The following is a 27149-nucleotide window of genomic DNA, read 5'->3' as shown; positions in this document are numbered from 1 at the left end:
TTACTCTGAGCAGTATTTATTGTAGAAGATTCACAGGAACAGCAGCGTTGGGTCACCTCCTCAGAGAGTGACAATCATACAGCAGTATAACTAGTCATTATATAGGGTTCTAACAGGTATTATGCAACTAAACGAAATCTATCACTGTCTATCACTGTCGATATCTATCACTGTCGATATCCTCAGGTTCCTTCCGTTCCAGTGGTCTGCAGGTTCCACTTCTTCTTTCTTGGCAAGTACAGAACGACAGGTCATCAGTCGCAGGGCTGGCTTCTTTTGAAGTTCCACCTGTCTCATTTGTTATCCATAGTTCACCAGTCTAGCATAGAAATCAGCAACCCTAAGAATAGCATTTATCAATGTCTTAACTAAGGGTACAAAGCAAGCATAAGGTAACCACGCTCGTGGTTCTGGGTAAGGACTGTACAGGGGACAAGCTGAGACTTTCAGCTTTAGCAGCACAGCTTATAACACTGATATAGGCCTAAAATCCTAATTTCCTATTTCCCTACAACAGTCCCCCATTTTCTCTTTAAAATTTCCCAATTTACTGATAACGATAATAAAGCTTCTGTTGATTCAAGACATTACAGCAACAATTACAAAACATTGACATACATTGAATCAAAACAAAAATGATCACAAAGACAATTACAATGACAATGACAATCATCAAAATCTTCTTCACTAAGTTCCGAGATCAGGAAACCAGGAAGTCATCCATTGCCACAGGTCTGCGACACCCCAGTTAGCGTCATCTCGTTGAATTTGCTGCATAACATGACTAACTTTCCAGATTTTATCCACTTCAGTAATCAATTGCTTACTCTGATCGATATACATACAGCAACTGGAGTTTAGCATGGTACAGACGCCTCCTTGCAAAGCTAACAGGATGTCTAAAGCCATTCGATTCTGTAAAACAATCTGAGATAGGTTACGCAATTCTTGAATTTCTGGTGTCACTCCTTGATACCAATGCATATAATTTCTGATCTGAGTAAAACTGTTTTGCAGATAGAGCAAGTACTGCGTTACTGCCTCGTCCCCTTCCAGGAGGGCAGTTTTGGCAGACATAAAGGTAAACGGAACTGCCAAAACTCGCCCGAACAAAACTTCAGCAGGGCTGAGTTTAGTAGTAGCATGAGGAGTTGTACGAAGATCCCATAAAACAAGCGGTAATGCTTTAGGCCATTTGAGACCTGTGTCTGCAGTGACTTTTGCCAAACGATCTTTAATAGTGCGATTCATCCGCTCTACCTGACCAGAAGATTGTGGATGGTAGGGCATGTGAAAGGCAGCCTGTATATCAAGAGCAACATAAACTTGCATTAGAACAGCAGCAGTAAAGTGCGGTCCCCTATCAGAATCAATAATTTCAGGGATACCGTACCTCGGAATGATATCACGAAGCAGGTCTTAACCACAATTTTCGAATCGTTCTTGCGAGTAGGAAAGGCTTCCACCCAGTGCGAAAGTTGATCAACAATAACAAGAATGTACTTATATCCCATAGAAGGGGGGAGTTCTGTGAAATCAATTTGCAGTTTCTGAAAAGGAAAGTAAGCACGCGGACGCTTGCCAGGGACTGTTGTGACCTTTGTGACCCCATATTTCTTGCAAAGAGTACAAGAGTCAGTCAGGCGTTTCGCAGCACTGTAAACTCCAGGCGCTGCCCACAACTGTTGGATTTTAGAAGCTACAGCTTCAGGCCCCCCATGAGTACGATCGTGAATCCAGCGAGTTAGAGGAAGGACATACCTCATAGGCAATAAGGGTTTATCACCTAGTTTCCAGATGCCGTCCTGTTGCGTTGCTTCCCAGCGTTTCCATTTGTTGAGCTCTTCTTCATCCAGTTCATCATAAAGGGCAGGACCAACGGGAAAAGGAAGAAGGGTAGCAACCACAATTGTAGCAGGAGATGCATCGTGGACTGCTGCCGCTCTCGCCGCGGAGTCGGCCAAGGCGTTGCCATGAGCGAAAGAATCAAGGCGTTTAGTATGAGCAGGAATGTAAATAACAGCAATTTCTCGTGGTTCCTGGATAGCGAGCAGCAAATCATGAATTAATTGTCCATGAGCAATAGTACGACCGGCGGAGGTCAAAAAAACGCGTTCTTTCCAAAGTGCGCCAACAGAATGACAAATGCCAAAAGCGTACTTAGAGTCTGTATAGATATTAACTCGGAGACCTTTAGCAAACGTTGCAGCACGAGTCAAGGCAATTAGTTCTGCGGCTTGTGCTCCAAGTGCTGGAGAGAGAGGTTCAGCAAAAAGTACGCGATTTTCAGTGGCAACAGCAAAACCAGTAAAACGCTTACCATGCAGATAGTAACTTGATCCATCTGTGAACAGGTTAAGGTCAGGGTGGGCGAGAGGAACATCTTGCAAATCTTCTCTGGTTTTAGAATAAGTGGTGACGAATTGCACACAGTCGTGTGGGTCATTGGAAAGGTGCACCTCAGGTAGAAGGGTAGATGGGTTTAAGGGTTTTGACCGTTTTAAAGAGATATTATCAGTCAGTAACAGGATGGCTTCGTATCGATGTGTGCGCTGCGGTGAGAGAGACTTGGTAGCATATCGGGTTAGTAAAAGTTCAACTTCATGAGGCACGGCAACAATCAATTTGTGACCCAGAACAAGTGGGCGAACTTTTTCCACTAATTCCGCAGCTGCTGCTACTGATCTAAGGCAATGTGGCGACCCTTTGATAACTGGGTCAAGAGCAACTGAATAATAACCCACAGGTCTTTCATAGGGTCCATGAGGTTGTACTAGGACCCCCTTTGCAATGCCACCCTTCTCGGTAGCATACAAAGTGAAAGGTTTTGAGTAATTTGGCAGGCCTAAAGCTGGGGCTGTGACTAAGGCTTGCTTCAAAGATGCAAAGGCATCGGACAATTCTGGCGTCCAGACAATTGGCTCTGGAGCTTTGTCCTTTGTAGTTTCAATAAGTGGTCTAGCTAGTTCGCTAAACCCTAAAATCCATGGTCGACAGAACCCAGCTTGGCCAAGGAAAGCTCTCATTTGTTTTTTAGTAACAGGTGGTGTAATTTGAAGAATAGCATTGATTCTGTCGGGATCAATCTTTCGAACTCCTCCTGCTAAAACAAAGCCCAAATATTTTACCTCTGGTTCACAGAATTGTAACTTAGCTAATGAGGCACGATGACCCTTATGATATAGTCGAATGCAAAGGTGCTCTGTATCAATTGCACAGGCCTCCCGAGTTCGGCTAGCAACAAGCAAATCATCAACATATTGAATCAGTGCAGATTTGTTTGGCAATTCAATATCTTGGAGATCATATTTGAGAATTTGCGAAAACAAGGTAGGGGAAGCAGTAAAGCCTTGAGGGAGCCGAGTCCAAGTCAATTGGCGACCTTCCCAAGTGAAGGCAAACAAAGGTTGGCTTTCTTCTGCTACAGGTATGCTAAAGAAAGCTCCTGTCAGATCTAAAACAGTGTACCAGTGCGCCCAAGATGGAATTTCGGTTAAAATTAAACTTGGATCTGGTACAACTGGGTGCGGAGCTTCAACATAACCGTTGATAGCCCGTAAATCTTGTACAAAACGGTACTCAGGATCTCCATCCTCATCTAGTCGATTTTTACTAACTGGAAGAATTGGGGTATTAAATGGACTCATAATAGGTTTTAGAATCCCTTCATCGAGAAAGGTTTGAATTTGTTTTCGCAAACTCGGTAATGCAACAGCTGGTATTGGATATTGCTTAATAGCAGGAGGGGGACCACCTTTAGTTTTAATAACAACCGGCAGCGCAGACTTCAAAAGACCAATATCTTTAGTTGTACGACTCCAAAGTCCAGAAGGGACATTCCTCAATTCCCAGGGAATGGCCACTTCTTTCTTCGGAGTATGATCTAGAGTGAAAACACTTCCAATAAAAATCAATTTAGCTTTACCTTTACCATAGGTCAATTGAGTACCAAACTCTTGTAAGAGATCTCGTCCCAGCAAAGAAGTCGGTGCCCCCGGTGCAACAATAAAGCGAGCCCATGTAACTTTATCGCCTAAAGTAACAGGGAGTGGTTTAGAGAGAGCATGGTTAAGCACAGAGCCTGTAACACCCTTGATAGCAATCATTTCCTGCGATGTTTGTGGCACATCAAAGTTGAGAAGCGAGAGTGTAGCCCCAGTATCTAAGAAAGAGACTGATTTTCCATTAACATCAGCTAAGACATGGCCTGTAGAGGAAATTTCTAAGGTCATTATGCAATGCTTACTGAGAGTAGCTACGACGATATGGAGGCGGCGGAGCAGAAGGGGCGTCAGTAATACCACCAAGTTGACTACCAGCAGTGGCAGCAGGTGCAGGTAGAGTAGCTCCTGGTTGATATTGGGGTCGCAACGGGCATTCACGTTGCATGTGTCCTAAATTACCACACCAAAAACAGGTTAATTGCATTGCGTCATTCGTAGGGTTGGTAACAGCAGGGTTTGTAACAGGGAAAGAACCCCCCATGGGTGGAAAGGAACTTCCCATCCCGATTCCTCTGCCGAGGAGTCCCCGGCCCCGAGGGAAGCGAGCTCGGAATACCCCTCGGACTCCTCGGGGATACCCACGTCCCCGAGTTGCAGAAACCCCCTGAGCTATGGCTACAGCTAGTAAGTTCATATCTTCCTGTCTTTCTCTCCGATACCGTCTACATTCGACCTCACGTTCTTTCTCCTGCCGAAGGCGCTCAGCCTCCCTTTCTAATTGTAGCTTACGCTGTTGCTCTTCTGTACGGCCATTATACACAAAATTAGCAACAGAGAGAACTTTTTGTAAATTCTCTGCTTGCCAGCCAGGCATATGTTTTTGAAAATGTTTTCGAATATCAGGGGCTGACTGATTGACAAAAATGCTAATAGCCAATGGTTCCTGAAAATTATCTTCGGTCATTCCTCCATACTGTATTAAAGCTTTTCTCAAGCGGTGCCAAAAGCCTCCCGGGTGTTCATCAGGAGCCTGTTGGCACTCTGTAACTTTTGACCAATTAGTCACTTTTTCATCACACTTTCGAATTGCTTCAATCAGATTATCAATTGCAACTAAATAGGTAGCTTTTTGGTCCTCCTCATGTAAGTTCCAATTTGGATCTTGTTCTGGCCAGGGATTACGTCCCTGTATCTGTTCAGCCAATTCTTTATCTTTGGCCAGGATCTTTTGTTTCTCCTCATGTGTAAATAATTCGGACAAAAGTGTTTGCATATCATTCCAGCTGGGAGAGTAATCTCGGGCAATGGTTCGAATTATTTTAGAACATCGCTCCGCGTCATCACGGAGTCGCGGCATTTTATCATGCCAGAGTAAAAGATCACCTGGTTTCCAGGGGTAATGTGTAGTTACCCCGAGAAGCAGTGGCTGGTTGCCAGCGTTACTATGACCAGCTCTAGGATTAGCCACATAGGATAAAGTCATAGGGAAAATACCTGCAGGTGAATCAGTTTTGGGCTTAGAATTGTCACTTATTTCATCATCCAGATAAGCAAGTAATTGGTGTTTATTCATGCTCTTCTGGAGTTGTTTTCGTTTTCGTATATCAGCATAGTCAAACCACAAATACAAATAGTCCATTTGTTGGGGCTGGCGGTCCTCCAGGATTTTACGGAGAGACTGCAATTTAGTTTCTTCAAATGAGCCATAAATCGGCCACCGATCATCAAGGGAAGCCCCAGCCACTCTGCTTATAAAAGGCCAATCATCTTGGCAGAGGGCAATTAATCTTTTTATGTGCAACCCTGCGGTTCCTGACAATCTTCCCCAATTTGAAATCATTTCAGCCAAAGGAGTATTTTTAGGAACTGAGGGTCCAGCCCCCATCCTTGTAAATATATTTAGAGACTTGAACTCTAATAAAAATATAAAGAAAAGAAACAAATCGGGAGAACAGGAGAGACTCGAACTCACCTGTCCCTGGCCAGGTCCCGTTGTTTCAGTTTATGCTGCAGAGTCCCATCTGTGGGGTGCCAACTGAAAAAAAGGTCGTAGGTAGGCGCTGGGTAGAGACTCGAACTCTTGTGGGTTACTCTGAGCAGTATTTATTGTAGAAGATTCACAGGAACAGCAGCGTTGGGTCACCTCCTCAGAGAGTGACAATCATACAGCAGTATAACTAGTCATTATATAGGGTTCTAACAGGTATTATGCAACTAAACGAAATCTATCACTGTCTATCACTGTCGATATCTATCACTGTCGATATCCTCAGGTTCCTTCCGTTCCAGTGGTCTGCAGGTTCCACTTCTTCTTTCTTGGCAAGTACAGAACGACAGGTCATCAGTCGCAGGGCTGGCTTCTTTTGAAGTTCCACCTGTCTCATTTGTTATCCATAGTTCACCAGTCTAGCATAGAAATCAGCAACCCTAAGAATAGCATTTATCAATGTCTTAACTAAGGGTACAAAGCAAGCATAAGGTAACCACGCTCGTGGTTCTGGGTAAGGACTGTACAGGGGACAAGCTGAGACTTTCAGCTTTAGCAGCACAGCTTATAACACTGATATAGGCCTAAAATCCTAATTTCCTATTTCCCTACAACAGTAACCATGCTCGTGGTTCTGGGTAAGGACTATACAGGGGACAAGCTGAGACTTGCAGCCTTAGCAGCACAGCTTATAACACTGATATAGGCCTAAAATCCTAATTTCCTATTTTCCTACAACAGTCCCCCATTTTCTCTTTAAAATTTCCCAATTTACTGATAAAGATAATAAAGCTTCTGTTGATTCAAGCAACAATTACAAAACATTGACATACATTGAATCAAAACAAAAATGATCACAAAGACAATTACAATGACAATGACAATCATCAAAATCTTCTTCACTAACGTTCCGAGATCAGGAAACCAGGAAGTCATCCATTGCCACAGGTCTGCGACACCCCAGTTAGCGTCATCTCGTTGAATTTGCTGCATAACATGACTAACTTCCCAGATTCTATCCACTTCAGTAATCAATTGCTTACTCTGATCGATATACATACAGCAACTGGAGTTTAGCATGGTACAGACACCTCCTTGCGAAGCTAGCAAAATGTCTAAGGCCATTCGATTCTGTAAAACAATCTGAGATAGGTTATGCAATTCTTGAATTTGTGGTGTCACCCCTTGATACCAATGCATATAATTTCTGATCCGAGCAAAACTGTTTTGCAGATAGAGCAAATACTGCGTTACTGCCTCGTCCCCTTCCAGGAGGGCAGTTTTGGCAGACATAAAGGTAAACGGTACTGCCAAAACTAGCCCGAACAAAACTTCAGCAGGGCTGAGTTTAGTAGTAGCATGAGGAGTTGTACGAAGATCCCATAAAACAAGCGGTAATGCTTCAGGCCATTTGAGACCTGTGTCTGCAGTGACTTTTGCCAAACGATCTTTAATAGTGCGATTCATCCGCTCTACCTGTCCAGAAGATTGTGGATGGTAGGGCGTGTGAAAGGCAGCCTGTATATCAAGAGCAACATAAACTTGCGTTAGAACAGCAGCAGTAAAGTGCAGTCCCCTATCAGAATCAATAATTTCAGGGATACCGTACCTTGGAATGATATCACGAAGCAGGGTCTTAACCACAATTTTCGAATCATTCTTGCGAGTAGGAAAGGCTTCCACCCAGTGCGAAAGTTGATCAACAATAACAAGAATGTACTTATATCCCATAGAAGGAGGGAGTTCTGTGAAATCAATTTGCAGTTTCTGAAAAGGAAAGTAAGCACGCGGACGCTTGCCAGGGACTGTTGTGACCTTTGTGACCCCATATTTCTTGCAAAGAGTACAAGAGTCAGTCAGGCGTTTTGCAGCACTGTAAACTCCAGGCGCTGCCCACAACTGTTGGATTTTAGAGGCTACAGCTTCAGGCCCCCCATGAGTACAATCGTGAATCCAGCGAGTTAGAGGAAGGACATACCTCATAGGCAATAAGGGTTTATCACCTAGTTTCCAAATGCCATCCTGTTGCGTTGCTTCCCAGCGTTTCCATTTGTTGAGCTCTTTTTCATCCAATCATCATAAAGGGCAGGACCAACGGGAAAAGGAAGAAGGGTAGCAACCACAGTCGTAGCAGGAGATACATCGTGGACTGCCGCCGCTCTCGCCGCGGAGTCGGCCAAGGCGTTGCCATGAGCGAAAGAGAAAGAGCGCTGGAGAAAGAGGTTCAGCAAAAAGTACGTGATTTTCAGTGGCAACAGCAAAACCAGTAAAACGCTTACCATGCAGATAGTAACTTGATCCATCTGTGAACAGGTTAAGGTCAGGGTGGGCGAGAGGAACATCTTGCAAATCTTCTCTGGTTTTAGAATAAGTGGTGACAAATTGCACACAGTCGTGTGGGTCATTGGAAAGGTGCACTGTCGGGGATTGGCTCAAGGAGCACGGACATGAGTCCACCAAGCAACTGTACGAGCAGAGCCCATTTTAGTTGACATAAGTAGGCCTTAGTTAGCTTGTCTATTAGGCCGTGGGAAAGGGGGGAACGGAAAAGTACTAAGGCAGGGTCAGGATATCCTTGAAGAGATAAGAGTCAGAAGAATGCGGGATGCGCATAGCTAGCTAAACCCAAGTAGGTGGAGTAAGTAAATGTAACCTTTTAGTGCTTAGCCTATTAGATAGAGACAAGTATGCATAATTATGGTATTTGGTATAAATGCACCTATCTCGGGCAATAAAGTTGAAGTATGCTTTATCACTCATATTGAGTCGGCTGCATTTCTTCCTCCGTCCGCTCAGGTCTGGAACTCTGATGGGATTTCTCTCTGCAGTGCACCTCAGGTAGAAGGGTAGAGGGGTTTAAGGGTTTTGACCGTTTTAAAGAGATATTATCAGTCAGTAACAGGATGGCTTCGTATCGATGTGTGCGCTGCGGTGAGAGAGACTTGGTAGCATATCGGGTTAGTAAAAGTTCAACTTCATGAGGCACGGCAACAATCAATTTGTGACCCAGAACAAGTGGGCGAAATTTTTCCACTAATTCCGCAGCTGCTGCTACTGATCTAAGGCAATGTGGTGACCCTTTAATAACTGGGTCAAGAGCAACTGAATAATAACCCACAGGTCTTTCATAGGGTCCATGAGGTTGTACTAGGACCCCCTTTGCAATGCCACCCTTCTCGGTAGCATACAAAGTGAAAGGTTTAGAGTAATTTGGCAGGCCTAAAGCTGGGGCTGTGACTAAGGCTTGCTTCAAAGATGCAAAGGCATCGGACAATTCTGGCGTCCAGACAATTGGCTCTGGAGCTTTGTCCTTTGTAGTTTCAATAAGTGGTCTAGCTAGTTCGCTAAACCCTAAAATCCATGGTCGACAGAACCCAGCTTGGCCAAGGAAAGCTCTCATTTGTTTTTTAGTAACAGGTGGTGTAATTTGAAGAATAGCGTTGATTCTGTCGGGATCAATCTTTCGAACTCCTCCTGCTAAAACAAAGCCCAGGTATTTTACCTCTGGTTCACAGAATTGTAACTTAGCTAATGAGGCACGATGACCCTTATGATATAGTCGAATGCAAAGGTGCTCTGTATCAATTGCACAGGCCTCCCGAGTTCGGCTAGCAACAAGTAAATCATCAACATATTGAATCAGTGCAGATTTGTTTGGCAATTCAATATCTTGGAGATCATATTTGAGAATTTGCGAAAACAAGGTAGGGGAATCAGTAAAGCCTTGAGGGAGCCGAGTCCAAGTCAATTGGCGACCTTCCCAAGTGAAGGCAAACAAAGGTTGGCTTTCTTCTGCTACAGGTATGCTAAAGAAAGCTCCCGTCAGATCTAAAACAGTGTACCAGTGCGCCCAAGATGGAATCTCAGTTAAAATTAAACTTGGATCTGGTACAACTGGGTTCCGGAGCTTCAACATAATCGTTGATAGCCCATAAATCTTGTACAAAACGGTACTCAGGATCACCATCCTCATCTAGTCGATTTTTACTTACTGGAAGAATTGGGGTATTAAACGGACTCATAACAGGTTTTAGAATCCCTTCATCGAGAAAGGTTTGAATTTGTTTTCGCAAACTCGGTAATGCAACAGCTGGTATTGGATATTGCTTAATAGCAGGAGGGGGACCACCTTTAGTTTTAATAACAACCGGCAGCGCAGACTTCAAAAGACCAATATCTTTAGTTGTACGACTCCAAAGTCCAGAAGGGACATTCCACAATTCCCACGGAATGGCCACTTCTTTCTTCGGAGTATGATCTAGAGTGAAAACACTTCCAATAAAAATCAATTTAGCTTTACCTTTACCATAGGTCAATTGAGTGCCAAACTCTTGTAAGAGATCTCGTCCCAGCAAAGAAGTTGGTGTCCCCGGTGCAATAATAAAGCGAGCCCATGTAACTTTATCGCCTAAAGTAACAGGGAGTGGTTTAGAGAGAGCATGGTTAAGCACAGAGCCTGTAACACCCTTGATAGCAATCATTTCCTGCGATATTTGTGGCACGTCAAAGTTGAGAAGCGAGAGTGTAGCCCCAGTATCTACTAAGAAAGAGACTGATTTTCCATTAACATCAGCTAAGACATGGCCTGTAGAGGAAATTTCTAAGGTCATTATGCAATGCTTACTGAGAGTAGCTACGACGATATGGAGGTGGCGGAGCAGAAGGGGCGTCAGTAATACCACCAAGTTGACTACCAGCAGTGGCAGCAGTTGCAGGTAGAGTAGCTCCTAGTTGATATTGGGGTCGCAACGGACATTCACATTGCATGTGTCCTAAATTACCACACCAAAAACAGGTTAATTGCATTGTGTCATTCGTAGGGTTGGTAACAGCAGGGTTTGTAATTGGGAAAGAACCCCCCATGGGTGGAAAGGAACTTCCCATCCCGATTCCTCTGCCAAGGAGTCCCCGGCCCCGAGGGAAGCGAGCTCAGAATACCCCTCGGACTCCTCGGGGATACTCACGTCCCCGAGTTGCAGAAACCCCCTGAGCTATAGCTACAGCTAGTAAGTTCATATCTTCCTGTCTTTCTCTCCGATACCGTCTACGTTCGACCTCACGTTCTTTCTCCTGCCGAAGGCGCTCAGCCTCCCTTTCTAATTGTAGCTTACGCTGTTGCTCTTCTGTACGGCCATTATACACAAAATTAGCAACAGAGAGAACTTTTTGTAAATTCTCTGCTTGCCAGCCAGGCATATGTTTTTGAAAATGTTTTCAAATATCAGGGGCTGACTGATTGACAAAAATGCTAATAGCCAGTGGTTCTTGAAAATTATCTTCGGTCATTCCTCCATACTGTATTAAAGCTTTTCTCAAGCGGTGCCAAAAGTCTCCCGGGTGTTCATCAGGAGCCTGTTGGCACTCTGTAACTTTTGACCAATTAGTCACTTTTTCATCACACTTTCGAATTGCTTCAATCAGATTATCAATTGCAACTAAATAGGTAGCTTTTTGGTCCTCCTCATGTAAGTTCCAATTTGGATCTTGTTCTGGCCAGGGATTACGTCCCTGTGTCTGTTCAGCCAATTCTTTATCTTTAGCCAGGATCTTTTGTTTCTCCTCATGTGTAAATAATTCGGACAAAAGTGTTTGCATATCATTCCAGCTGGGAGAGTAATCTCGGGCAATAGTTCGAATTATTTTAGAGCATCGCTCCGCGTCATCACGGAGTCGCGGCATTTTATCATGCCAGAGTAAAAGATCACCTGGTTTCCAGGGGTAATGTGTAGTTACCCCGAGAAGCGGTGGCTGGTTGCCAGCATTACTACAACCAGCTCTAGGATTAGCCACATAGGATAAAGTCATAGGGAAAAATACCTGCAGGTGAATCAGTTTTGGGCTTAGAATTGTCACTTATTTCATCATCCAGATAAGCAAGTAATTGGTGTTTATTCATGCTCTTCTGGAGTTGCTTTCGTTTTTGTATATCAGCATAGTCAAACCACAAATACAAATAGTCCATTTGTTGGGGCTGGCGGTCCTCCAGGATTTTACGGAGAGACTGCAATTTAGTTTCTTCAAATGAGCCATAAATCGGCCACCGATCATCAAGGGAAGCCCCAGCCACTCTGCTTATAAAAGGCCAATCATCTTGGCAGAGGGCGATTAATCTTTTTATGTGCAACCCTGCGGTTCCTGACAATCTTCCCCAATTTGAAATCATTTCAGCCAAAGGCGTATTTTTAGGAACTGAGGGTCCAGCCCCCATCCTTGTAAATATATTTAGAGACTTGAACTCTAAAAAAAAATATAAAGAAAAGAAACAAATCAGGAGAACAGGAGAGACTCGAACTCACCTGTCCCTGGACAGGTCCCGTTGTTTCAGTTTGTGCTGCAGAGTCCCATCTGGGGGGTGCCAACTGAAAAAAGGTCATAGGTAGGCGCTGGATAGAGACTCAAACTCTTGTGGGTTACTCTGAGCAGTATTTATTGTAGAAGATTCACAGGAACAGCAGCGTTGGGTCACCTCCTCAGAGAGTGACAATCATACAGCAGTATAACTAGTCATTATATAGGGTTCTAACAGGTATTATGCAACTAAGCAAAATCTATCACTGTCTATCACTGTCGATATCTATCACTGTCGATATCCTCAGGTTCCTTCCGTTCCAGTGGTCTGCGGGTTCCACTTCTTCTTTCTTGGCAAGTACCGAACGAAACGTCATCAGGTTGCAGGGCTAGCTTCTTTTGAAGTTCCACCTGTCTCATTTGTTATCCATAGTTCATCAATCTAGCATAGAAATCAGCAACCTTAAGAATAGCATTTATCAATGTCTTAACTAAGGGTACAAAGCAAGCATAAGGTAACCATGCTCGTGGTTCTGGGTAAGGACTATACAGGGGACAAGCTGAGACTTGCAGCTTTAGCAGCACAGCTTATAACACTGATATAGGCCTAAAATCCTAATTTTCTATGACTTACGCACCGGCCAGATTGGGCTGTTAAAAGGTGAGCGAGTCTTACTGATCACACCCTGGCTTTCCAATTGACGGATCAACTTCTGGATCGGAATCAAAGAGTCTCGGTTTGTGCGATATTGCCGGCGATGCACTGTCGTGGTAGCAATTGGCACCTGCTGATCGTCAACCATCAGCAGTCCTACAACAGAAGGATCATCTGAAAGACCAGGCAAATCAGACAGCTGTTCAATTTTCTCAGTGTCCACAGCTGCTATACCAAATGCCCACCTATACCCTTTTGGGTCCTTAAAATACCCTCTCCTGAGGTAGTCTATGCCAAGGATGCACGGGGCGTCTGGACCAGTCACAATGGGATGCTTTTGCCAGTTTTTTCCACTTAGGCTCATTTCAGCCTCTACAGCAGTCAGTTCCTGGGATCCCCCAGTCACTCCAACAATGTTGATGGATTGCGTTCCTTTATAATTAGAAGGAATTATCGTGCACTGAGCACCAGTGTCCACTAAAGCTTTGTACTCCTGGGGGTGTGTTGTACCAGGCCATCGTATTTGTACAGTCCAATAAACTCTGTTATCCCTTTCCTCCACCTGGTTGGAGGCAGGGCACCTCTAATTTCTGTTTTGCACAGTCTCTGGGTGTGAATTAGAGGTTCCTTCAAGAGCATCAGAATCTCTTCTGCTCCTTTTGTAAACTGGAGCAGCCGCCTTCCTAGGAGTTTTTCTTTTTAGCTCACGTACTCATTCCTGAAGTTCTGAGGTAGGTCTTCCATGCCACTTATTCATGTTTTCTCCCTGCTCATGTAGGAAGAACCACAGTGAACCTCTTTTTGTGGGCTACCTCTGTCCTCTCTCTCGAGATTGGAAACGCCTTTTCCTAATAGCTGAAACATAGGTTTGTGCAGGTCGTGAATGGTACGTGCTTCTCTGAGTTCTTTGATTTCTTGCAACAGCTTTTCAAAACGGTCATCAGATTTTTCACACAGTTTCTCTACAGCAGAGACACAAGCCCGTAGAGAACCAGCAAGGCTGTCCTCAAAGTTCCGGAGCTGCTCAATCACTTCATTAATCTCTTGTAGACCTCTAGCTGACCAGACCATTCCTGCCAATGCCTTGGCATATGCAGGGGGTGCACTTTGTACAAATCTGCACCACAGAGATCATGTACAATTGATTCTATCTGGGTCTGTCCCCTCTTGGTTGTCTGATCCAAAATAGATGATCTCTCGCACAGCTAATTCTCTCAGGAACTGAATACCTCTCTCCATAGTATTCCATTTCCCTAACTTGGATATACAATCTTCCTTGTAGGGAAATCTTACTTTCATAGCTGCCAGGAGTCGGGTCCAGAGGGTAGTGGCATTAGACTCTCTTGAAATTGCCCTATCAGTGGTGGAATCTCTTGACAGAGATCCCAGATGCCTGGCTTCACCACCTTCCAATTCAATTGTTTTTGCCCCATTGTCCCAGCATCGGAGCAGCCAGGTTAAAATATTCTCGCCTTCATGACGACTGAAGTCTTTTCGCAGATCTCTCAGTTCACCTGGAGAAAAGGACCGAGTGGTGGTCACTTCATCTCCTCCCTGTCCTGATGATGCCCCTTGGGTTGATGTTGGCCCTGTGCCATCATCTGCTGCACGGGTAGTCTTTCTAGTGACTTTCTTACAACCAGCAACTGATGCTGATATGGGTTCACCATCATTTGATTTATTTCCAGAGTCTGAATGACTGTCACAGTGGCTACAGCAGCAACAGTGCCCAGTGTGTGAAGAAGGGGGGGCTGCCTTGTTAGCCTTTGAGGCTGGAGAAGTAATGTTATCTGCAGCGACCTTGGCAGAGGAACTCTGCGGAGGAGCTGTAGCTTCAGCCTGAGAAGCCGCCGTTGGAGGGGCAGTGGCTGCAGCGGCAGCTTTTGCTGTTTTGCTCTTTCTCGAGCGGCTCGGAGTGCTTTTTGCTAAAGCTTCCGAAGATGCACCGCAAATCTCAGGACAACAAAGAGACGCAAACCTCCTGTTGAACGCCATTTCTCTTAACAGAAACACAAACTGAAACACATTCAGCAAACCAGATAACACCATCACAGTTCTATCAAAACTCCAAGGATATGCAAAGTTCTCTAAAACGTTTGCGAACTGTCCTAGCGAAAAAACGAAAGTATTGTTAGTCAGCCTTTCTAAAGATTCGCTCGACCAATTAGCAAACACAGAGCCGTACTGCTCTTTAATCTCTCCTGGAGGCTTTTCAAGGTAAAGCAGAAGCGAGTAGAAATTCATTAGCGGCTGCAGTATAATGAAATAAACCAGTGACAAACCACACAGTATCATCATGACCATTGTCCAGTTCCTTGTTGTTATATAATGAATACTTCGATTTAAAAAGAAAGCCCAACACAGATATGGAATCAGTGAGCACAGTGTAGAAAATAACTGATACAACTTATGCCATAACATCTTTAAATCAGTGTAATTCACTTTGCCTTAATACAACTAAATAATATCCAAAGCAAACGGACGCGCGAGTATCACAACTCTATGAGTTGGCACCGTGCCAAGAAAACTGAAAGGTACGTCAGAGCAGTGGAAAAGCCAAAAATCTTCAAATTTACCCCTTTCTCTTGCCCCACGTTGGGCGCCAATTATCTGTCGAGGGTTAAGATTGCGGGGTGACAATAAAACCCTGGCAGATGTATTGTTAACCCCCTCTCCCCCTCCCACACTTCCCCCTCCCTCTCCCCCCTTTTCACTAAGGAGAGGCGATTGGGAGGAAAAGAAGCACAGAGAGAAGAGAGTTGGAAAAAATTAAAGATGTTTTACTAATGCTACTAATAAGAATAGAGAAAATAATACAAAATATACAAAACCAATCTTGAAAGTCTCAGCAACTGCAGAGCCGGCACCTGAAGTCCTGGATTAGACTCTGCAGCCAATCGGAGCTGGATTCAGTCTGTCACTGGGCTTCAGTTCACGACTAGCAAGGTCCTCTCCTAATGTCGGCCATAAGCAGAAGGGAAAAGGGAAAAGCCAACGAGATCCTCGTGATCTCCCACTTTTATATGAAGTATTCACGTGAATGGGATGTTATACACAGTTGGTCAGTTTCTTGGTCTCTTGTTTCTCGTCGCCCCTCTCGCGAGATGTCCATCCGTGCTTATCAATAAGTTTGCATTCCATTGCTGGGTTTACCAAAACATGTGTCTGGTGCTCCAGGAAAATGCAGTTAATATGAAGGCTTTAGCTGACAGGCAAATTCACTAAAAGAGAAACTTGTTTTTAGCAAAACCAGGACACTACAACATACCTAAACCAGAAATGGCTCAAATTGGGAAAGGAAATGGACCTGGGCAATAACGGCAAATTGATTTTTCGGAACTCCCAAGAAAAGGGGGGTGCTGATATTTGTTAGTACTAACTGATACCTTTTCAGGTTGGCCAGAAGCACTCCCTACCAGAACAGCAAAAGCTCGGGAGGTAACTAAAACATTAGTACAAGAAACAATACCAAGGTTTCATGTTCCAGCTGATATATCCTCTGATAAAGGGCCACATTTTAAATCAAAAATTGTACAGCAAATCAGTCAGTACTTGAGAATAGACTGACAACTACATACACCTTATAATTCTTAATCCAGTGGCCAGGTAGAAAGAAAACAAAACAAAACAAAAAAGAAATGAATCATCTAATTAAACAACAAATTGTAAAATTGGGGCAGGAGGTGAATTTGACCCAGTCTCAATCTTTGCCTTTAGCCCTCTTGCATATGAACAAGGCCAAGGGCAAAGGAAGGGTTGAGTCCTTTTGAAATCCTGTATGGGAGACCCTATAGTGTACAGAAAGGGATATCTGCACAAGTGGGGGATGAGATTATGACTTCTTACATGGTAGCATTGGGTAAACAACTTAACAAAATTGGGAAACGTGTTTGGAACTCGGAGTAGGGGTTTGGATGGACCAGTACATAACATCCAACCAGGAGATTATGTGTATGTGAAGTCTCTTGCAGAAAAGACTTCGGAACCACAATGGGAAGGTCCATTTCAAGTCCTCCTGACGTCCTTCACTGCTATCAAGATTAAAGAACAGAACGCCTGGATTCATCATTCTAGAGTGAAGAAGGCCTGGAAAACACCATGGAGGGTAACTCAGGTGCAGCCTGGAAAGTTGTATTTTTCACGATTATAGCTTTAGGACACAGTTGGCATACAAAAATTGGCATGTAAAGCTCACCCAAATGATTGGGAACAATTTGAACCTTTCAGATTGTTGGATATGCACGGCCCTTCCAAGAGGAATTGAATTTCCACTCTTCGGAGTACCCCATCCAGACTGGAGTAGGGAAGGGGGTGGAGGGGGAAACTTGGATGCAAATCAGAAGCAAACCTGCCTTTATGGGCAGGACCTGAGTAAAATGATAGGAAGACATTTCAAATTGGTACCTTGGAATCAGACTGAAATCATGATTTATTCTAGATGTATGAACTCCATAGATAAAACCACCAGTTGGGAAAAACTTCCAAATGACAGTGAATGTAGTCAATCACAAGGTGTTGGAATCTTTGATATAACTAAGCTGAAAGAACTGGGGTTTAATTACAGCATACAAAACATTGAGAACTCTAGTTTCTCTTCCAACATAGCAACAAATTGCAATCTAGCTCCTGGGTGGTGGCGGCTTTGCGGAGATAGACGAGCCAGGAAAAGCCTACCCAAAAACTGGCAAGGCCATTGTACACGTGGATACATAGTACCTCAAGAAAAGGGGTTTAACCATTCATACCCACCCCCAGGTATTGTCAGAACATTATGGAGAAAAATGCGTTCAGTGCCAAGTAACCCTCTTGTAAAGAGGCCCTCGCAATTTCATAGTTTTACTAGATGGTTTATTCCCCAACTAGGAGTTAGTGAACTAGAAAAAGCCATAGTAAATATATTGGCCACAATCGAGAAAATCGAAAATGCCACTATGGATGCTCTTCAGGGGCTCCAGGAAGAGATATCATCACTAAGCAAGATAGTCCTACAAAATCGCATGGTTTTAGACCTCCTGACTGCAAAAGAAGGAGGGGTTTGTGTGGTGATAAACCAAAGCTGTTGCTCATACATTAATCAGGAGAAACAGGTAGAAACAGATATTCAAAAGATATGGGAACAATCTCAAATCCTCCATCTAGTTACTAGAGACAATCCAACATGGGAATTCTCTAATTTATGGGAAGGCCTTACTTCCTGGCTTCCCAATTTGGCCTGGTTACGATCCTTGTTTCTAGCTTTAGTGGGAATATTAGCTTTAGGGATACTGGTCTGTATGATGATGAGGTGTTTCTTGTGGTGTTGCCAGAGTAACGGGAATACTGTAAAGGGTTAAGATTGTGGGGTGACAATAAAACCCTGGCAGATGTATTGTTAACCCCCTCTCCCCCCTCCCACACTTCCCCCTCCCTCTCCCCCCTTTTCACTAAGGAGAGGCGATTGGGAGGAAAAGAAGCACAGAGTGAAGAGAGTTGGAAAAAATTAAAGATGTTTTACTAATGCTACTAATAAGAATAGAGAAAATAATACAAAATATACAAAACCAATCTTGAAAGTCTCAGCAACTGCAGAGCCGGCACCTGAAGTCCTGGATTAGACTCTGCAGCCAATCGGAGCTGGATTCAGTCTGTCACTGGGCTTCAGTTCACAGGGACGACTAGCAAGGTCCTCTCCTAATGTCGGCCATAAGCAGAAGGGAAAAGGCAAAAAAGGGAAAAGCCAACGAGATCCTCGTGATCTCCCACTTTTATATGAAGTATTCACATGAATGGGATGTTATACACAGTTGGTCAGTTTCTTGCTCACTTGTTTCTCGTCGCCCCTCTCGCGAGATGTCCATCTGTGCTTATCAATAAGTTTGCATTCCATTGCTAGGTTTACCAAAACATGTGTCTGGTGCTCCAGGAAAATGCAATTAATACGAAGGCTTTAGCTAAAAGGCAAAATTCACTGAAAGAGAAACTTGTTTTTAGCAAAACCAGGACAAATACTTATAGCAACTGGAAGAAACATCAACTAAGACAGGAGCTAGAATCTAACAGGTACTTTGTAAAGACATTAGGTAAAGAATCATATTAGTAAAATAATTTACTAACTTCTTAGAAAAGGGGGGAATGATACAGGGAATTGACAACTAATTTATTAACACTTAATAACTAACACTTAAAGAACTAACCCTACCCCACTAAAATTGGGGCAGGAGGCGAATTTGGCTTGGTCTCAACCTTTGTCTTTGGCCCTCTTCCATATGAACAAGGCCAAGGGCAAAGGAAGGGTTAAATCCTTTTGAAATCCTGTATGGGAGACTCTGTAGTGTACAGAAGGGGATGTCTGCACAAGAAGGGGATGAAATTATGACTTTTTATATGGTAGTATTGAGTAAACAACTTCACAAAATTGGGAAACGTGTTTGGAACTTGGAGTAGGGGTCTGGATGGGCCAGTACATAACATCCAATTGGGAGATTATGTGTATGTGAAGTCTCTTGCAGAAAAGGACTTTGGAACCACAATAGGAAGGTCCATTTCAAGTCCTCCTGACATCTTTCACTGCTATCAAGATTAAAGAATGGAATTCCCGGATCCATCATTCTAGAGTGAAGAAAGCCTGCAAAGCACCATGAAGGGTAACCCAGGCGCAACCTGGAAAATGGTGTTTCTTACAGTCATAACCTTAGCACACGGGTGGGATGAAAATTGGCATGAGCAAGATCTGAATAAAACCACGGGGGGGGAACTTTAAATGGATGCTTTGGAATCAGAGTATATATATTACATTGCCCACTTCTGCAGGAGAGTTTTAAATTTGTAGTAATTAACCAAAACCTTTCTGAAATTCTATCAAATAAATTAGGTTATGTCCACCTTGACATGTTCTGGTCCTTCTGGACCTTCTCGGTGACCTTTTGGTCCCTGTGGTCCTTTTGGTCCTTCTGGGTGACTGGCCCGGGCGGCACTTACTACCTCAGCAAGAGGAAACCCAAAAGAGAAGACAAATGCCACAGCTGCAGTGAGCGGGGTCACCACGCCAAAGAATGCAAGCTCCCGTTGCAGCCCAGAAGATGCCATTTCTGATGGAGCACCAGTTATATGGTTGTCAGCTGCCCAAAAAGAGCTCAGCAGCGCAGGGGACAAACACCGGAAGCCTGACTTTTGCATTAACATTAAAAATCTGTTTAAGGATAGAGATGGGTTTTCTCAGGTCAAAGTAGCCTTCTTACCTGTGGCCAGAGAAAACATAGATATAGAATCATCACGTTAGTAAAAGAATTTACTAACTTCTTAGAAAAGGGGGGAATGATACAGGGAATTGACAATTAACTAATTAACACTTAAAGAACTAACCCTACCCCACATCACTAAAGACACTTGGAGAGCTAACCCTTTAACCCACATCACTATTGCCTAGCCTTGCTTAGCTCTGTGTAACTTATTGTACGAGAAACAGGACTTCACTGACACCTTGCAAAGATAATAATCCTTGGGTGCATACTTGGGTGAACTAGATTACAGAAACTTGGGCACAGGACAGGAGATAAGCCAGTTTTAACCAACTCAGCAGTCTGAGACCTAACCAGCTCATCACACTGGACCAAAGGTGACCGTGTACAGAGAAAGAGGACCTGGGTTCACGATCACTGCGCAGCTGCAACCAGGAGGAGCCAGAGGTGGAGACAATGGAAATGGTCTCTCGGAACTCACTGTAATAAGAACCGCCTTCTCGGGGATAGGTTATAAATATGTATAGGAATTCCTAAAACTTTCATGAATATGTAACACTTTACTGCATATAACCAAGCTCACAGCTACTGGAATTTTACACACGTATTAGGTGAAATGATTCCCCGTGTGTCCAGCGTCGTAAATAAATACATACCTTCCTTATAACCTCAAGGGTTGTAAGGTCATTCCACGCCTCGCACGATCCATCAATATTGTTGGAGTGACTGGGGGATCCCAGGAACTGACTGCTGTAGAGGCTGAAATGAGCCTAAGTGGAAAAAACTGGCAAAAGCATCCCATTGTGACTGGCCCAGATACTCCGTGTATCCTTGGCATAGACTACCTCAGGAGAGGGTATTTTAAGGACCCAAAAGGGTATAGGTGGGCATTTGGTATAGCAGCTGTGGACACTGAGAAAATTGAACAGCTGTCTGATTTGCCTGGTCTTTCAGATGACCCTTCTGTTGTAGGACTGCTGATGGTTGACGACCAGCAGGTGCCAATTGCTACCACAACAGTGCATCACTGGCAATATTGCACCAATCGAGACTCTTTGATTCCTATTCAGAAGTTGATTCGTCAATTGGAAAGCCAGGGTGTGATCAGTAAGACTCGCTCAACTTTAAACAGCCCAATTTGGCCAGTGCGTAAGTCTAGTGACGAGTGGAGACTAACTGTAGACTATCGTGGCCTGAATGAAGTTAGGCCACCATTGAGTGCTGCTGTGCCTGACACGCTAGAACTGCAATTTGACCTGTAGTCAAAGGCAGCCAAGTGGTATGCCACAACTCACATTGCTGATGCGATTTTCTCTATTCCTGTAGCAGCAGAGTGCAGGCCGCAGTTTGCTTTCACCTGGAGGGGCACCCAGTACACGTGGCATTGCTTGCCCCAGGGTGGAAACACAGTCCTACCATCTGCCGTGGACTGATCCAGACCACGCTGGAGCAAGGTAAAGCTCCATAACACTTGCAATATATTGATGATATCATCCTATGGGGCGACACAGTGAAAGGAGTCTTCGAGAAAGGTGAGAAAATAATTCAGATTCTTTTGGATGCTGGTTTTGCCATAAAACGAAACAAGGTCAAGGGACCTGCACGAGAGATCCAGTTTTTAGGAATAAAATGGCAAGATGGGCGTCGTCAGATCCCAATGGATGTGATCAATGAAACTGCAGGTATGTCTCCACCTACTAATAAAAAGGAGACACAGACTTTCTTGGGCGTTGTAGGTTTTTTTAGAATGCATATTCCTGACTACAGCCAGATTGTGAGCCCTCTCTATTGAGTGACTCATAAAAAGAACCAATTTGAGTGGGGCCCAGAACAACGACAAGCCTTTGAACAAATTAAGCGTGAGATAACTCATGCGGTAGCCCTTGGATCAGTTTGGACTGGACTAGATGTTAAAAATGTGCTCTACACTGCAGCCGGAGATAATGGACTTACCTGGAGCCTCTAGCAGAAAGCACCAGGAGAAACCCGAGGTCGACCCTTAGGTTTTTGGAGTCGAGGATACAAAGGATCTGAGGCCAACTATACTCCAACTGAAAAGGAGATACTAGCAGCATATGAAGGAGTTCGAGCTGCTTCAGAAGTGATCGGTACTGAAACACAGGTCCTCCTAGCACCTCGACTGCCGGTGCTGAGCTGGATGTTCAAAGGGACGGTTCCCTCTCCACATCATGCAACCAATGTTACGTGGGGTAAATGGATTACATTAATCACGTTACAAGCTCAAATTGGAAATCCCGATCACCCAGGGATCTTAGAAGTGATTACAGACTGGCCAGAAAGTAAAGACTTTGGGATGTCTCCAGATGAGGAGGAAGTAAAACGTGCTGAAGAAGCACCACCATATAATACTCTTTCAGAGACTGATAAGCAGTATGCACTGTTCACAGATGGATCTTGTCGTCTTGTAGGAAAACATCGAAGGTGGAAAGCTGCTGTGTGGAGTCCCATATGACAAGTTACAGAAGCCACTGAAGGACAAGGTGAATCTAGTCAATTTGCAGAAGTGAAAGCCATCCAGCTGGCTTTGGACATTGCTGAACGAGAGAAGTGGCCAATACTTTATCTCTATACTGACTCATGGATGGTAGCAAATGCCTTGTGGGGGTGGCTACAGCAATGGAAGAAAAGCAACTGGCAGCGCAGAGGTAAACCCATTTGGGCTGCCACACTGTGGCAAGACATTGCTGCTCGACTAGAGAGCCTGCCTGTGAAAGTTCATCATGTAGATGCTCATGTGCCTAAAAGTCAAGGCACCGAGGAACATCTAAACAACCAGCAAGCAGATCAAGCTGCTAAGATTAAAGTAGCTGAGGTGGATTTGGACTGGCAACATAAAGGTGAACTTTTCCTAGCTCGGTGGGCCCATGATGCTTCAGGGCATCAAGGTAGAGATGCAACATCTAAATGGGCTCACGATCGAGGGGTGGATTTAGTTATGGACACTATTTCACAGGTTATTCATGAATGTGAAACTTGCACCAAAATCAAAGAAGCTAAAAGGTTAAAGCCTGTATGTTATGGGGGGCGATCGTTAAAGTAGAAGTAAGGAGAAGCTTGGCAGACTGATTATATTACACTTCCACAAACACGTCAAGGTAAGTGTTATGTACTTACAATGGTGGAAGCAATCACCGGACGGTTGGAAACATATGCCGTACCTCATGCTACAGCCCAAAATACTATCTTGGGCCTTAAAAGCAAGTACTTTGGTGACATGGTACGCCAGTAAGAATTGTATCAGACAGTGGTACTCATTTCAAAAACAGTCTTATAGACAATTGGGCCAAAGAACATGGTATTGAGTGGGTATATCATATTCCATATCATGCACCAGCCTCTGGGAAACTGAAAGGTACTATAGTCTGTTAAAAACTACACTAAAGGCCCCTTGTGGTGGAACCTTTAAAACTGGGATTCACATTTAGCAAAAGCCACTTGGTTGGTCAACATTAGGAGATCAACGAATTGAGCCGGGCCTTCCCAATCAGAAATTCTACGGACTGTGGAAGGAGATAAAGTCCCTGTAGTACACATGAAAAACATTAGGAAAGGCAGTCTGGGTTACTCCTGCCTCAGGCAAAGGCAAGCCCATTTGTGGGATTGTTTTTGCCCAGGGACCTGGCAGCACCTGGTGGGTGATGCTTAAGGATGGAGAAGTTTGGTGTGTACCTCAAGGGGATTTGATTTTAGGTGAAAATATTCAATACTGAACCGCATGATGTGAATTGCCTCACTAACAGTATTTAGTAAGTCTTTCAGATTAAGACAATGATGATGAAACCAGAGCTAGCTTCTTCGAGTGGTGCCTGACAACTTCTTTGAAGTTGATCTCTTTAACTCACAAACAGTGGTCATGAGATGCACTTGATGTACCATTTTTCCTGCCCTGGGAGACTGTTGTGACAAAAGTAGCTTAATGAACTTTTTCAAAGGACGGTCCACTGATTAAGATGAATTACTCCTGTGTATATATGTACATATGTGTGCATATATATATATACACATATATATAGAGTAATAGTGATTAATTAGATTGTATTGATAGATTGTATTGATAAGGTTTAAGTATACTGTTACTGGCATATTATAAGGGGTGGAAGGGGTGGAATTATAAGGGGTGGAATGTCCTGGTTTTGTTAAAATCAAGTTTCTCTTTTAGTGAATTTGCCTGCCAGCTAAAGCCTTCATATTAGCTGCATTTTCCTGGAGAACCAGATACATGTTTTGGTAAACATAGCAATGCAATGCTAACTTATTGATAAGGACAGATTCACATCTTGCGAGAGGGACAACGAGAAACAGGTGACCAAGAAACTGACCAACTGTGTATAACATTCCATTCACATGAATACTTCATATAAAAGTGGGAGATCACGAGGATCTTGTCCCTTTTTCCTTTTTTTTCCCTTTTCCTTATGGCCGACATTAGGAGAGGACCTTGCTAGTTGTCCCTGCAAACTGAGGCCTAGTGAGAGACTGAATCCACCTCCGGTTGGCTGCAGAGTCTATTCCAGGACTTCGGGTGCCATCTCTGCAGCTGCTGAGACTTTCAAGATTGGTTTTGTATATTTTGTATTATTTTCTCTATTCTTATTAGTAGCATTAGTAAAACATTTTTAATTTTTCCAACTCTCTTCTCTCTGTCCTTCTTTCCCTCCCGATCGCCTGTTCTTAGTGGGAAGGGGGGAGAGGGAGGGGCAAAAGGGGGAAGCGGGGGAGGAGAGGAGGTAAACAATACATCTGCCAGGGTTTTATTGTCACCCTGCAATCAAAACCCTCGACACATAGTCATGCAGGAAAAACCACAGGGTGCCCTGTTTTGTATACACTTTATATTCTCTCTCTTTATCAGAGAGACACTCATTCCAAATAGGTGAGACCCTTGGCCATAGAGGTGGGGAGCAGAACCTGTCTTTGAAATCCTGGAACTCTCAGGATAATTTTTCAGCTAGCGTGTATGGCAGTTTCTCCACAGCCGAGATGCAGGCCCACAGGGAGAAAGACAGACTTCCCTCTTATTGCCAGAGCTGGCCAGGCAATTCATCCACCATTTGCTCCTCATCTTCTTTCCAGAACATTACTGCCAATGAACTGGCATAGGACAATGGTGCACTCTGCAGTAACTTCCACCACATGGGTTGTGTTCATTGGACTTAATCTGGATCTGTGGGTAAATACTCGTTATTTAGGTCATTATAAATCACCTCCAGAACAGATAATTCCCTCAAGTACTGGATACCTTTCCCCATGATGGTCCACTTGCCTGGGTGACAGGAAACATCTTCCCTGAAGAGATAGCTTTCCTTCACACCCGACAGAAGTCACCTCCAAAGCCTGAAGGTTTGTGTCTTTTTTCCAATCACCTTGTCAATGCCCTCTTCCCTAGTTGATTTGCTTTCCTACCCTCTAATTCCAAGCTACCAGCCCTGTTAACCCATCATTGGAGCAGCCAAGCAACTATGTGCTTGCCATCCCAGCAGCTGAAACCCTTTCACATATCTTGCAGCTCACCTGGGGATAGAGATGGGATGATTATCTCTGGTTCTGCCTCCTCCTCCTCCTGTTCTTGTGATGGGGCTGGGTCATCATGTTCCCTCATTAAGTGAACTGATTTCTTAATGTATTTCTTTTTCTGTATAGGGGTAACTGATACAGACACAGGTTGGTTCTCTGATTCAACTGCAGCACCTGTTGCCTGGATCTGGGTATCCACAGTGCCTGTCACTGGGGTTTGAGCAGCTGCAGCTTTTGGTGCAAGGGTAGGAGTAGCCATAGTGCCTACTGGCTTGTTATTCCTTTCTTTGCTGTGGGGGTGCTGTATGGTGTTGAACAGTGTTTGATACTGGCCAGGGCCCAGCACGGTGCAGTAAATTGTGCTTCTCTGGAGTAGCCAGAGCATTTTCCTTTTAAACATTCTATCACCTCATCAGGGGTCTGCAGTTGTTCAGGAGTGAAAATCCAAACCACCAGAGGCAAGAAATTCTCTAGGTACCTGCCCATGTTTTCCCACATGCCATTCCACCCATGACCATCGGGGCAAATCTATGAGTGATATTCTTAAAACACAATTTTGCAATTCTGTATGTGACCTGAGACACATTCAGGTGACACAACAACAAGAGCATGCTAGCTTGAATATCGCTAAGGTGTTCAAAATCCTCAAAAACCACTGTACCTAAACCAGAGGAGAAAAGGGAAGTGAAAAAGTGGGGGAAAATTCCCCCCTCCATCTTCTCCATAGACTGAGTGAGATTACTAATTAATTCTGAGAGATGGTGCCCGAGCTATGGAAATAACATGATCTTATAAAGATGCCAATAGAGACATGTAAAAAAAGAAATCACGATCTCATAGGCTGATATTCCCAGATGTAATAAACAGCATGGCAGAGAACACATAAGGCATGTAGGAAATCAGATGACACAGCCACATGGACTAACAAAGAAACACTGTGATCACTAATATAGTAAATTTTAAGACAGTCTGGTCAGCTCTGTCGTTATCCCAACCCTTCACCTCTCCTGCCTGGCTCGCCAAAAAGGACTGTCATAGTTTAGCCCCACCTCCCCTCCAACGGCAGCTAAAATCACGTGCTACTCGTTCACCCCTCCCCCACCCCCGGTGGGATGGGGAAGAGAATGAGAAAACAAAGGCAAAACTCGTGGGTTGGGATAAAAACCAAAAAAGCAAACAGCAAAACTAATGAAAGAACCTACAAAAAAAAGTGATGGGCACACAGCACAACCCGATCCACTCGGCTGTTCCACCAAGTGTCAGTCCGTTGCGTCAGCCCCCCTCTCTCTGAAGAGACAAGTGGGCTCTCAACTGCAGCTCGTGCTGAAACTCTCCCGTCGCCCCGGCCACAGCTGGCACCGAAACTGCCCCCCCTTCCCCCAGCGAGCCACAGCTCGGCACCCGAAATACAGAAAAAAAAAAAGCACCAAACCGCGTGAACGAGAAGTAGCCGACCCAGTCTGCCCAGCTCCCGGCAGTGTGAGCAAGAACAAGAGATACTGCCCCCTTAACTCCTCCCCTTT

At 44.2% G+C, this 27149-nt stretch overlaps 1 protein-coding gene across 4 annotated transcripts; it reads right to left on the bottom strand.

The window, feature by feature from the left end:
• LOC135577080 (uncharacterized) lies at positions 1-27149 on the bottom strand. Of its 4 annotated transcripts, XM_065044760.1 has the most exons (4): positions 25624-27141; positions 5917-16095; positions 1394-4394; positions 1-1302 (listed from the first exon to the last, which is right to left on the bottom strand). In XM_065044760.1, the coding sequence occupies exons 3-4, from the start codon at positions 4230-4232 to the stop codon at positions 1235-1237; spliced, it is 2907 nt and encodes a 968-aa protein (XP_064900832.1). In that variant the 5' UTR covers positions 4233-4394; positions 5917-16095; positions 25624-27141; the 3' UTR covers positions 1-1234. The 4 variants fall into 4 exon arrangements, with proteins under 4 accessions (XP_064900832.1, XP_064900831.1, XP_064900829.1 ...); XM_065044759.1 differs by having other exon boundaries at positions 1394-16095; positions 27054-27149; XM_065044757.1 differs by having other exon boundaries at positions 1394-16095.

Source organism: Columba livia, chromosome W (assembly GCF_036013475.1).
Source record: "Columba livia isolate bColLiv1 breed racing homer chromosome W, bColLiv1.pat.W.v2, whole genome shotgun sequence".
NCBI classification, from domain to species: Eukaryota; Metazoa; Chordata; class Aves; order Columbiformes; family Columbidae; genus Columba; species Columba livia.
The sequence above is the reverse complement of the archived record's forward strand: the minus strand, read 5'-3'. Positions and strand labels throughout refer to the sequence as shown.

Excerpts from the sequence above, each read along its gene's own strand:
- LOC135577080 (XM_065044759.1), bottom strand. The coding sequence starts at position 4,232 with ATGACCTTAGAAATTTCCTCTACAGGCCATGTCTTAGCTGATGTTAAT. Across the intron at positions 1,303-1,393 it reads CTTCGTGATATCATTCCGAG|GCTGCCTTTCACATGCCCTA; the intron begins GTACGGTATCCC and ends CTTGATATACAG.